The 12309-nt window shown below is 48.1% G+C and overlaps 1 protein-coding gene across 2 annotated transcripts in view; it reads left to right on the forward strand.

The window, feature by feature from the left end:
- Positions 1 to 940: 940 nt before the first annotated feature.
- Positions 941 to 12309, forward strand: part of Itga6 (integrin subunit alpha 6) — a 74177-nt gene continuing 62808 nt past the window's right edge. For both annotated transcript variants that reach the window (XM_052182688.1, XM_052182689.1), the window contains exon 1: positions 941 to 1340. In XM_052182688.1, coding sequence (XP_052038648.1) covers positions 1159 to 1340 — 182 coding nt within the window. In that variant the 5' untranslated portion in view covers positions 941 to 1158. The remainder of the gene's footprint in view (positions 1341 to 12309) is intronic.

Genomic DNA, 12309 nt, shown 5'->3' on the forward strand with positions numbered 1-12309 from the left:
GTAATTTGAAACATCTGCAACAACCAACTTTTCTGGAAAACAATAATAATTGTGATAATTGTGTTGTTGATACACAGTCTCCTGCATTTGTAGTTTACTGTCTACATTCATAGGGGGAAAATGTTAAGCTAAATGTCAGAGGGTATTAAAAAAATTGGTTCACTAAAATGTACATTGTTTGTTCTCAGCCAAGTTCAGACTGTCCCTGAAACAAGTTTTTCTATCCTAAAATAAACATGCCTCAAAAGTCAGCACCTCCCTGGAAAGCCCCACCCTATGCCTGCTAGACTCAAGCCTTCAAGCCACCCGCACGAACCTCTAGCCTGTCTCTATGTAGTTCTAACTAGACTAGGAAGTTTAGGGTAAGAAAAGGGGACAATGGCTGAGCTCCAGGACCCAACATGGAAGGACTCAGTGTTCCCTACCTAGGGGTTCTTCCCACCAAATCTGAGTTGACATTTTTTTTCCTTATTAGCAAAGATAAATGCTTTCTAGGATTGAATGAAACAGACGACTGTGTTTTCAAGTAGCACAGCACTACCGAAGTGTGTATGAGTGCAATGCTGGGTCTCTGGGGAGCCAGCAAGTATGCAGCCTCAAGCCAACCCCAAAAGCTGGGCACAGTTAGGCGCGTCTTGAACCCTGGGAGCAAGGATGAACCAAGGACGTCTTTGCAAGTCAGCCCTACGGGTCGCAGAATTGCCGGCTTCAGGCACTCTGCCCGCAGTTCAGTGACAGGTAGGAAGAAGCCTGTCTAGCCTTGCAGAGCTCCGGGACGCTTCCGGGCAGGTGGCGGGAAGGTGGGAGGGCTGGGCTGCAACCGGCGCGCCGCTGCGGGGCGGGGCCGGCGGGGAAGGTGCGTGTGGCGGGCGGGGCCTCGGGAGGGGCGGGGCGGGGTAGGGCGGGGCCGGAGTCCCCTTCGCTCGATAAAACGCCTGAGAGTCTCCAGAGAACAACGGGCTCATTGAGCGGCTGCAAGCTGCGGGCGTGGGGGAGCGGCCGGGACAGAGAGCGCGAGCCGGCCGGGGGTGGGGCCGCGCGCAGGGGCGACCGAGGCCAAGTGGCCGCAGCGGCGCGCCAGGCAGCCCGGCCCCGGCCCCGAGCCCGCGCGCACAGAGGCCGCAGCAGCTCCTCGGGTCCCTCCCACCGCGCGCGCCCATGGCGGTCGCGGGCCAGTTGTGCCTGCTCTACCTGTCCGCGGGGCTTCTAGCTCGGCTGGGCACAGCCTTCAACCTGGACACCCGCGAGGAGAACGTGATCCGGAAATCGGGGGATCCCGGGAGCCTCTTCGGTTTCTCGCTCGCCATGCACTGGCAGTTGCAGCCGGAGGACAAGCGGCTGTGAGTTCCCCGACTCTTCCTATCCCCACCGGGGCGCAGCGCCGCGCTAGGGAGAGCGAGGGCGCGCCCTGCTGCCGCCCGTCCCGCGTGCCCAGAGCCTGTCCGCGGGCTGGCCCAGCTTCGCTCTGCCCTGCCTGGCTCTGCCCTGCCCTGCCCTGCCTTGCCCTTCCCTGCCTGCTCTCACTTCTTCGTCCCAAGCCTTGGGAGATCGGGGCCCGCCGCGCCCTGCACCCGGCGCCTCCGGGAAGCGAGGGGGAGCCGAAGGGGCAGACCCCAGGCCCGGCCCCGGGAGACTTGATTCTCCCCCTCCCCCGAAGTGCTTTCCGCGGTTCTCCACTCCAGGCTTAGTTTGCAGGGACCCCGGCAGGTGGCACGCTTTGCTGAGCTTCACGTGTGCGCCAGGGAGTGTGGTGGGACGCAGGGTTGCGGAAAGTCTTTGAGGGAGCCAGGCCGCTCTCAAACTCTCCGACAGTCCGGTCCCCTCCCTGGTTCGCGCGCCCCGTGGAAGTTGGGAAGCCACTTTTCTCTGTCTTGTGTGGCTTTTCCTGCAGAATGGGATCTCCTGCTGGAGATACTTTCACATGCTTCTTAAAAAGCACCTGTTCCTCAGGACTAGCTCAGCTGTAAAAACAGGCTTCTTCGAGTCGGTGTGCTAGCTCCCCCTCCCAGCTCCCTGATAGAGCCGCAACACCTAAGGATCCTCCGGACCCAGTGCTGGGTGGGCTCTACGGAGGAATTAGAGCAAAAGTGCCCCTCTGAGGAGGGACTTAGAAAAGAAGGTTCGGAAATGACAGTCATCCCTTCCAAGTGCTTCTTCCAGGAGAAAGCGACCGGTTCTGCCTTTTAAACAGTGTTGGCTCCCATATGACCCAGTTCTGTGATTGGGGAAGATTTCCTGGTGCTTAGTCGCCCAGTCACGGTGGGGTTACATTCTTGATCCATGCTCTTTCTCACAACAAAAGGTCCTCTTCCCCACCCAGGCCTTGAGTTGAACCCAGGTCCTTCCAGGACCAACAGACCGGAGAGAAGAGAGTGCAGCCAAGGGGAAAGGGGAGGCCAGGATGGTTTTAAACTGCAGAAAATTCCCACTTGGGCTATTTGACAACTTCGGGGTTTGTGCATGTAATGGACTTCAGAATCTTAAGGTCAGATTTTTCTGATACAACCTGCTAGGTGAAGCAGGAGTCCACTGCGCACCGGTGGGATTGCCCAGGTAGGGGGGTCTGACTCTGCAGGCGTGGCCAGCCTCCACATTCTCCCTACAGATCTGTAAATCTGATGTTTTTTTGTCAACTCAAGCAGATGACATTTCAGATGTCGAACACTATTCGAGAAACACACACATTTATCCACCGGAGGATTTGAACTTAGTATAGAAGTGACTGTGGGCCAAGAGCTGGGAAAACCTTCTTTGCCGCTTGGCTTCCTGAATGGGCATGGCCAAGCAGACATTAGAGTGGGGGTGGGGGTGGGGGAGACTGGGGCAAGGAATGTCCTGGGGACAGTGATTTCAAATTGTGCCTTTAGCCAAGAATCTCTGTTGTCATTAAGGCAAGCAGCCTTGGGCCTGCTAAAACTTGTCCCTACCGCAGGGCTTCTCCACTATTACAGCTGTTACAGGTCCTCCTGAGACTAAGGCCTGGTGCCTTTCAAAAAAGAAAAAATGCCATAAAGCAGCATTTCTCAACCTGTGGGTTGTGACCCCTTCACGGAAGTTGCATATCAGATACTCTGCATATCAGATATCTAGCTTACCATTTATAAGAGTAGCAATATTAGTTATGAAGTAACAATGAAATAATTTTATGGTGTGTGTGTGTGTGTGGTGGGGTCACCACAGCATGAAGAACTGTATTAAAAGGGTTGCAGCATTAGGAGGATTGAGAACCACTGCCACAGAGGCCAATGGATGGGAGTAGCTGGTCAGACCCTCAGATAAGTAGAGACCTGCAGCAAGGGACACTGTGTCACACCCTAGAACCTAGAATCTGCATCCCAGGAGGCAGTGGGTTCACCTTGTCATAAATTCTCCCAGGTTCAAGTATAGCATCGATCCTCTCAGGAGAGTCAGCATGCCCAGCCCATATCATGCCTGTTGCTTCCTTTTCACAGGGAAGGCTGTGGGTGTGATAGCTAGTGAGACAGATGGGACTCTGGGCCCAGTTTCCAGACTTGGGGACATCTCTGGGACGTGGGTGGGGGAGGGGCTGGAGAGCTGAGCTCAGGTTTCTCGGCCATTGACCCTGATATTCATTTGCTTTGAGCCGTGGTTTCTTCACCTGTGGAGTGGAGGTGTTTCTGCTGAATTGGGTTGTTGTGAAGATTAAAAGAACATGCAAACTGCTCAGTGTCCGCCCGGCGTGGTTAAATGTAAGCCGTTGGTGGTGATGCATTTTAAAGTAGAATTTCTAGACTTACAGTGCTAGATGCTGGCTGCCCTACAGCTGTTGTAAGCATTTTGTGATTCTAAGACCGCCTCACGTTAAAACCAAAGGCTCTTGTTTTAAATTAATATCCTAAACTCTTCGATCACATTTATGAACTCCAAAGCAGCTTAACTTTACTCAGCCTTAGAGTCATTGCAGAGGCAAATTTCTTGAATGTATGACTTTGAGGCAGAAGATACTTGGCATATACGATAAATGGACAGCTACAGAGAACCTACCATGACATAAAGATTTGGCTCTTTTCTTTCTTTCTTCCTTTGTATTTATTTATTTTGGATTTTAAACTTTCTATAATGCCGTCTATATATTCAGTAACACTTTTAGTTAAGATTTTATAGGGAACAATATAAGAGAGCCCCCAAACACACTGGATATTGCTGAAGCCTTGGGGACTGTCACATTGGGTTAGGTACTTTAAACTTCACCCAGGTTTCCCAGAGATAAATTATATAAGACTCCAGCAATAACTAAGCAGACAGCTGAGTGACTGAGGTTAGGTACAAGCACTTTAATCCTCTGTGTCCTCGGTAGGTGGGGCCTAGTCATCTCTAGCCATGGAAGGTTCGAGGTGATGACTGAGTAGAATCTATCCTGTGACTCACTTGGCTCTCTTCTGGGAAAGGATGGATCTGTGTACGATCACCTGGGAGGAGGTGCGCTTGTGGAGAGAGGTCTGCTTCACTCGTAATCTTCCTTTCCTCCTCTTGACTTGTTCTTTTATTTGGTCTCCTTGATATTTTCTGAGAGCATCCCCGGCCTACTGTTCTCTTCTTCCTTGGTGTTGACTGTTGGTTTTACTCAGTCGTATGGTGTAGCTGGAGATCATCTAGTCCACTTGACCCCTTCTGGAGAAACAGAAGCTGAAGGTCATGAAATGTCTTGCCCCAAGTCTTACAGCTCCTTAGGCAGAATCTTAATCAAAATCTGGTTGTGAAGGTGGCATTTCTGGCTCATGTTTACGCTCTTTTTCATAAGAGGAAACCTCAGAAACGACCTTCAGATGTGGAGACATTGGCAGGCTGCTGACTTCTGGAAATGTATTATAGTGTGTTGATTCATTGAACCGCTTCCCATGCAGGTCAGGGCTATCTATTTAAGTATCAGTACATGGACTCTCTTCCTATTTACTGACTGGATCAAGTTCCTTCTAACAGATGTGACTGCCTCTATCCAGGGGTCAGAGGATGTGCACCCAGGCATTGGCTTCCTTGATCTCATTCCCTCCAACAGAGTGAGTGCCTTGTGGCTCGGTGCCATTGTCTAAGAAGTGCTGTGTCACCTTGAGTCCCAAGAGTAGGGAGAAGAAACCGCACTAGTCAAGGAGACTTAGAGGAAATAGTAGGAACAATACATCACCATTTAAATATTTTACAATTCGGAAGTGCTGGAATTCTATGGTACGTGACCCCAAGGACCTGGATTTAACATATATCTGTGACCAACGTGGCAGTGAATTCTGTATTTTAATTAGGAACAGTGGAGCTAAAACAAAAACACTACTATTTGCTTCCAGGTGTGCATGAAACACTCATTTGTGCTGAGTCAGCCCATCTTTAAAACAATTCCAAGAACTATCCTACCCTAGGGCAATTTCTTCATCCCTTGAATGTGGGCAGCACATGTCTGGCAGTTCTGAGGTTTAAGCTTTATTCATCTTCAGGGGGTGATGTAATCTCTAACTGGGTTATAGGTTCTGGGAGGGCAGGAACCTCAGGCTCCTCTTTGCCAGACGGCACCTAGCTGTGCCTTACAGATACACTCAGTTTAACTTCTGAAATCAACTCTTCTTGCTAAATGTGTGTGTGTGTGTGTGTGTGTGTGTGTGTGTTTGTCACTCTGTTTTGCCATTCCTTTGTTCAGGGGTCTGGGTCTGCAGTCCTTAGGGAAAGGGAAGCTATAGGCAAAGAGACATGGAAGTTCTTGGTTTTCCAATTTAGTGACCAAGTCCCAGCTAAGGGAATTTTTTTTGGTGAGTGATTTTTTTTTTTTAATTACACTTGTCTTTTGCCCTGAAGGCAGACTTTAGAACTTAACCTCCAAAGGCAAGATGCCTGAGCTGCAGTGGTTACACAGGATTTCCTAAATTGCCTGGTCTTACGAGTCTAGCCAGAGGCAGAACTAGACTCAAGCTCCTGAAAATATCTGGGGGCCAAATGGGAATGCATGTGGGGATACTTGGGAAATGATAGTGAGAATAGTAAAGTGATCTTGTGTAGACGTAAGTTTTTTTGCAACCTAATTTTAATAGGGTTCAACTTTTCCTCTAGCCCACTACCCAGCAGAGGTAGTGAGAGAGAAAAGTTATTAGGATATGGGCGAAGTCGACCTGTGCAGCAATAGTTCTTTGGAGGGGAGCTCAGTCTTCTTCAGTAGCAGTTCAGTCAGGTAGCAAATACCAAATACAATTGAGCAGTAGCAGGCCAGTCCTCTAGGCAGGCAGACCCCAGGTACCAACCAGCAGCTACAGTCCAGTTCTTTCAGAAGCAGACACCAGGCAACTGTAGTTCAATCCTGAAGAGACTGCCAGGCTCGCCAATTGGCCTAAGGCGAGGTCGCAGAGGCAGCAAGCTGCCGTAGGAACCTTGAGAGCAGTTCTTAGGCAGGCGAGTTTCTCTCAATGGCATTGTCTTCACAAGTTGAGCTCAACAACGCTATGTAAGGCGAACCAATCAATACATGCGTGTCTTTAGCGAAGAATAGCCGAGGCAGATCAAACCAAACCAAAGCTCAGTGCTTGTCTGCCACTGTCTGTGGGTCATATTTTACTCCATTAAGCGCATGTTTGCTTTAGCAAGACATCCTTTCACTTGTGTGCCCTCAAAACATGGTTTGACATAACTTTCCAAAGAACCAGAAGTTCTCACTTCAGTCTTGGTTATGTTTAATTTCTTAGGTGCACTGTTTCCTACCTGCTTAATCCTTGTGGGGGCCCAAGAGAATAGGAGTCTTGGGGTTGGTTGACACTGCTCTGACAGGCTCTGAGCTGAATGGGGGACTGGGTACTTTGAGAATGGGGTATGTGGCTAGCCAGTCCCCACTGTATTTTCCTCCTGGGCTTGGGTACAGCCCTAGAATCAATAACTTGATTATTTGGAAGGAACTTAGTGGTTCTTCAATGTCTTGTCATCAGGGTAACTCCTGAGGGCTCTTCTATACAAAGTAGTTTCCTGAGATTGTCCCTAATCAGTGACATCAATTTCTCTACCTGTGACCCCAGATTCTGCTCCCACAGAGCTCTGGGTTTGAACTAGAGGCACGTATGTCCCTTATGTATCTGAAGGCAGTTTGTGAGGTGCTGGGAAAGAACAGAGCCTCAGGCTAGTTGGAATCATATCCTGTTCTGCCTTTTGTCATCCGTAGTCTCATGCAGGATTGGTAACCTTTCTCTCTTACAATGGCAAGAATAATCTTGAGTACTGTATTAGTTTGCGTTCTCTAGAGTCACAGAGCATATGGGCAGTCTCTATATGGTTAGGGAATTTGTCGATGTTACAGTCTATAGTCCAACTCCCCAACAATGATCAGCAGCAGCTGTGGATGGAAGTCCAAGGATCTAACAGTTGCTTAGTCCCATGAGGCAAGCAGGCAAGGAAGAGTGAGTAAGTCTTCCTTCTTCCAATGTCCTTAAATAGATCTCCAGCAGAGGGGGTAGCCCAGATTAAAGGCTGTGGGTCTCCAGCAGAGGGTGTGGCCCAGATTAAAGGCGCATGCCTCCATGCTTTTAATCCCAGATGATCTTGAACTCGGAGATCTCCTTGTCTTAATCTTCTGGAATTCATAGCCACTATGCTTCAAGATCTCCATGCCAAGATCCAGGTCAGAAATTTCTATCTCTGAGCCTCCAGATTAGGATCATAGTTGAGCCTTCCAATTCTAGACTGTAGTTCATTCCAGATATAGTCAAGTTGACAACCAGGAATAGCCACTACAAGTACCTTACACTAGTTCAGGCCAGAGGAAACACATCATGTGTGTTAAATAAACCTGGAAACCCAGGTTGTGAAAGGTGAGCGTGGCAAGTTGGTCTTTTATTTATTTATTTATTTATTTATTTATTTATTTATTTATTTATTTATTTTGGCTTTTTAGATTTGTTTTTTTTTTCAAGACAGGGTTTCTCTGTGTAGCCATGTCTGTCCTGGAACTCACTCTGTAGACCAGGCTGGCCTCGAGCTCAGAAATCCACCTGCCTCTGCCTCCCAGAGTGCTGGGATTACAGGTGTGTGCCACCACCGCTCGGCTGGCAAGTTGGTCTTAATTCTACAGCTTGGGGGATGAGTCTGCATCCTTTTGGCTTTGATTTGGCTAGTGTTGGTGTGTTCATTTCCCTTTCCTTGGGTTCCACAGTTACCATGCACTGGATGGACTGTTTTTCTCAGAAGAGCTATCTTGGAGCTGTGAAGCTGTCAGTAAAATCCCTGTGAGGTCTCAGTATTCCTAGGAGCTGAGTGGCAGTGAACACCTTTGGAGGGCAACAGGGGTGGGCTCCTTAGGGAGGGTTGCCAATTGTCTGATGGGCTGGATCTGTCAGGCCTCTGACTCTGAAAGCCCCTTCCTATTTGGGGCGGGAGTCCTGAGCCATTTGTATACTCTTCCTTGCCAGAGCTGATTTATGTTTCAGAGACCTTCACACTTATCGAATGTTTGATAGGAAAGAACTTGCACAAACATTGCGTCTAATTGCTGTCAACCCAAGGTTGAAGGATGCATGGGAAGGTGAGGAAACTGCATTTTCCGAGGTTTGGTAACCTGGAATTTGGCATTTTCGAGCAGTGATCTCTTAGAACTTAGAGGCTGATTGTGAGTGAGTTACAACTGGGGCAGGTAGATGGGCCCTGTTCCTACTCAGTCCCCGTCCGCCTCATTGCAGGGTGGGATAGCCTGCATTTCATCTGCTGTGCTTTGGGTCTTTCGTTTACATAAGTAAGGGAAGATAAAGCAACACAGTGAGCCTGTGCTGCTGTGTTCCTAGGACAATGGTTTTCATGGGAGCGGACCCTCCCCACCTCACCCTCACCTGTGTCCTAGTGTCTGAATCTCTGGTCATGTCGTGAAATCCCTAACTGCCAAGAGCTCTTTCTAAGCCTTCACATGACAAGATTGCTAAGAAAACTTTCTAATTCAATTGGAAGGTGATTAACCTAGAAAGTTAATTAAGAAAGAACACTGTTCTGTGCTCAGGGTGTAGGGAGAAGTTCTACTACAGGCATGCGCAGAGGGCCAGCGCAGGGGACGGGGCCCAGGTGGGCTGTTCGCATGCTTACCTATCAACCAGGTGGCTATATGTTCATGTCTTATCATCTGAAACTTCAGAAAAAGCAAACAAACCCATGTTAGATACAGAAAAACCGCTTTAGAGAGATACACTTTTGAGTCTAAGAGAGTAGAAGGTAAAGCAACCCACAGGTCATTTGAGAAGGGTGCATAGCTGAGCTACGTGTAGAGCAGACACTGAAGGAAGCGCAAGGAGTCGCCTGTTTACCAAATCTGCTTGCTGATACCCAGGTCACGATGGTTTCTTCTTGTTGACAAGCCTATTCATTGGTACGTGGATTGTCTTAATTATCTGTGTGCTGAGTGTCATACAGACATGATAAGCACTTCAGGCGCAGAAGGTGGGATGCTACTCGCCCTGAGACTCCTTAGCTAAGTACCTACTTTTGCCCTTCTCTTCAGGACATGCTGTTTTGGATTAAAATCAGTCTTTATGTTTCTTCTAACTCATGAACTAGAGGCCCTCAGTCACGTGACTTATGTGTGGAGATGTGTGGAACGTGGGTTTGGGTGTGAGACTTTTCTGTTAATGCTTTTCACTGAAGCAAAGCCTCTCTGCTGCTAATATATCTGTCAGATGTTGGCCTAACCTACTGCTTATAGGGAATATAGTGCTTGTTTCTGCAGAACAAAAGTGTTGAAGCAATTTTCCAAAACTACCAAGAGATTGAAGATAGAATAAAATGTTGGGCCTTTGGGCATTTATCATCCAAACTGTAACAGTCAGGCTGATGAAGAGACCTTACATGAGCCTGGAAAGACAGAGAAGGGTCTGAACCCTTCTGAGCCCTTCTAGAGAGGCTCAGGAACAGAAGTGTTTCCAGAAATGGATACTCCAAAGGTCTGCAGAACACCTCTTAAATATCTTAGAGGCATCCTGATACCAAGGCAAGGTAAGGTCATCTCAGATTCCTGTTAGATAAGGCTGCGTAGAAAGAAAAGCCTTTTCAAATGCTTGATTGCACTGTGTTTACAAAGGGCCTAGGCTGTTGCTAAGAAAGAATAGTGGGGCTGAAGAAGCATCCTACCACTCAGTGGGTGCACCCAAGAGGGAAGGAGGAGAGATGCTGGTCCATCTCTCTTACTCACACACATACACATGCACACACACTCACTCACACTTATACTTAACATACACATACCCAACACATACTCTGACTCTGTCTCACACACAAACACACTCTTTCAGTTACACTCAACACACATACACACACACACACACACACACACACGCACTCATACTCAACATATACATACTCAACACACACATACTCTGACTCTGTCTTACACATAAACACACTCTTTCACAGTTACATTCAACGCGCGCGCGCGCACACACACACACACACACACACACACACACTTACTATGCCCCTGGCTTAGCTCTGACTGTCTCACATATAAACACACTCTTTCACAGTTACATCAACACACACACACACATACACACACACACTTACTATGCCCCTTGCTTAGCAGAAAACTGAAGCAATTTTTCAATTTCCCCAGGATAAGAAAATTAGGTCATCTGTATGTATATCAACATATGTATTGATTCTCATTTGTTTCCTGATTCAGTCTAAAAGACATATGGATGTTTAATCTTTATTTAGACCTCAGAATGGAATATGCTCTGAGAATGATGTCATTAATGATGTCAGAGAAATCATAACCAGCCTATGATGGTTTTCTTATAGCTGTGTGGTTCATTGAATACACAGTTACTACAAACTCAGTGTGTTTCAGGTACTGTTCTAGTGATGGAGATGCTACAGCAAATAAAATAGACAAAAGTCCCTGTCTGTCTTTTGATGGAGAAGATAAAACAATAGACAACATAAATAGGTGTTTTGTGGTAGGTGGCCATAAATGATAGAGTGGAGAAAGGGGGTTCGGAGTGGGGATAGGGTAGGGAATGGTTGGCAGTAGGTCAGCCAGGCCTAACTTGACTGAGAAGCGGATGCTGGAAGGGAATAGCTTGGGAGGGTGGGAGGGAGCACACATGTCTGGCATGTTCAGGAATAGCCAGGGGACCACTAGTCTGCTTGGAAGCCGATCTTGGGGCTTCAGGAATCAGTCTACCCTTGTGAAGTCGGAAACCATTTAGCATCTGGCTGCTGCCTTGAGTATGGTCTTGGTGAAATAGAGGACGAAAAGGGCGTGGCTACACATACCTATAATCCCAGTTCTAAGGCGGTCGAAGCAGGAGCTTCCGTCTAGTTCTCCGGGAGCCTGGGAGACATAGTTCCTGATTCGAAACAACAAAAGCAAAACAGAAATCGAAAGAAATAATACTGATTAGGAGGGGTCTGTAATAACACACAAGAGATGACAGTTTGGACCAGCCTGTTAGCACTGAAGACAGAAACCATTGGAGCTGAGCAGAGTGGTACGTCCCTGTAATCTTAGCACTCAGCAGGCTGAGACAGGAGGATTGCAGCCAAACAAGTGGGTGCTTTCCTGCTGTAAGTTGAGAGTCGAGCCAGCAGGATTTTATGTGGATAGTATGTGAGTACAAGATACAGATTGGGGGAGACTGTACCCCAGGTTTGTGAGCAGATGGGAGAGTGTGGTTGTGTAATGGTGTGGAGGATGGGGAGAGGGACAGATTTGCAGGTCCGAATGGGAGTTAGTTTAGATAGTTAGTTGGTTTGAGATTTCTAGACAAGCACTTGTAGTTGCTGGTAGGCAATTGAGTTGACTCTGAAGTTCAAGTGGAAGGTTTGGGTAGGGGCCGCTAAAGCAGGTCTGAGAGAGTACCAAGAGGGTTGCTCTACAGGGGAGCAGAGCCCTATGGCCTCAGGGAAATGGCATCAGAGGGGCTTTTGTTTGTTTTGTTTGAGAATCTTGTGGTGAGAGGGTTTGTTGAGGACAGTTCAGAAGAAAAGGAAAAGGCCAGATTGCAGGCCTGAAGTCTGCCAGCAGGGGATCGCTCAGTGGTTGGGGGACTTGGCCTTGTAATTGGAGCACCTGTGGCTCCTTGTAGTAAGAAAGGAAAGGAGAGTGAAGGCACAGGGTAGGTACCCGAGAGGGGTCTCAGAGGTGTGGGATTTCTCCGCAGATAGTCCTTGAGTCTACTTACTCTATACTTTCACGGAAGCTTGCCTGGTGTGTTGGGTGGATTTTGTCAACTCCATACAGCCCTGGACATATCTTGGAAGAAGAAATCTCAATTGAGGAATGGCCTCCATCAGACTGCCCTATAGACAGGTCTGTAGGGCATTTTCTTGGTTAATGACACATGAGAC

Source organism: Apodemus sylvaticus, chromosome 5 (genome assembly GCF_947179515.1).
Source record: "Apodemus sylvaticus chromosome 5, mApoSyl1.1, whole genome shotgun sequence".
Lineage (NCBI taxonomy): Eukaryota > Metazoa > Chordata > Mammalia > Rodentia > Muridae > Apodemus > Apodemus sylvaticus.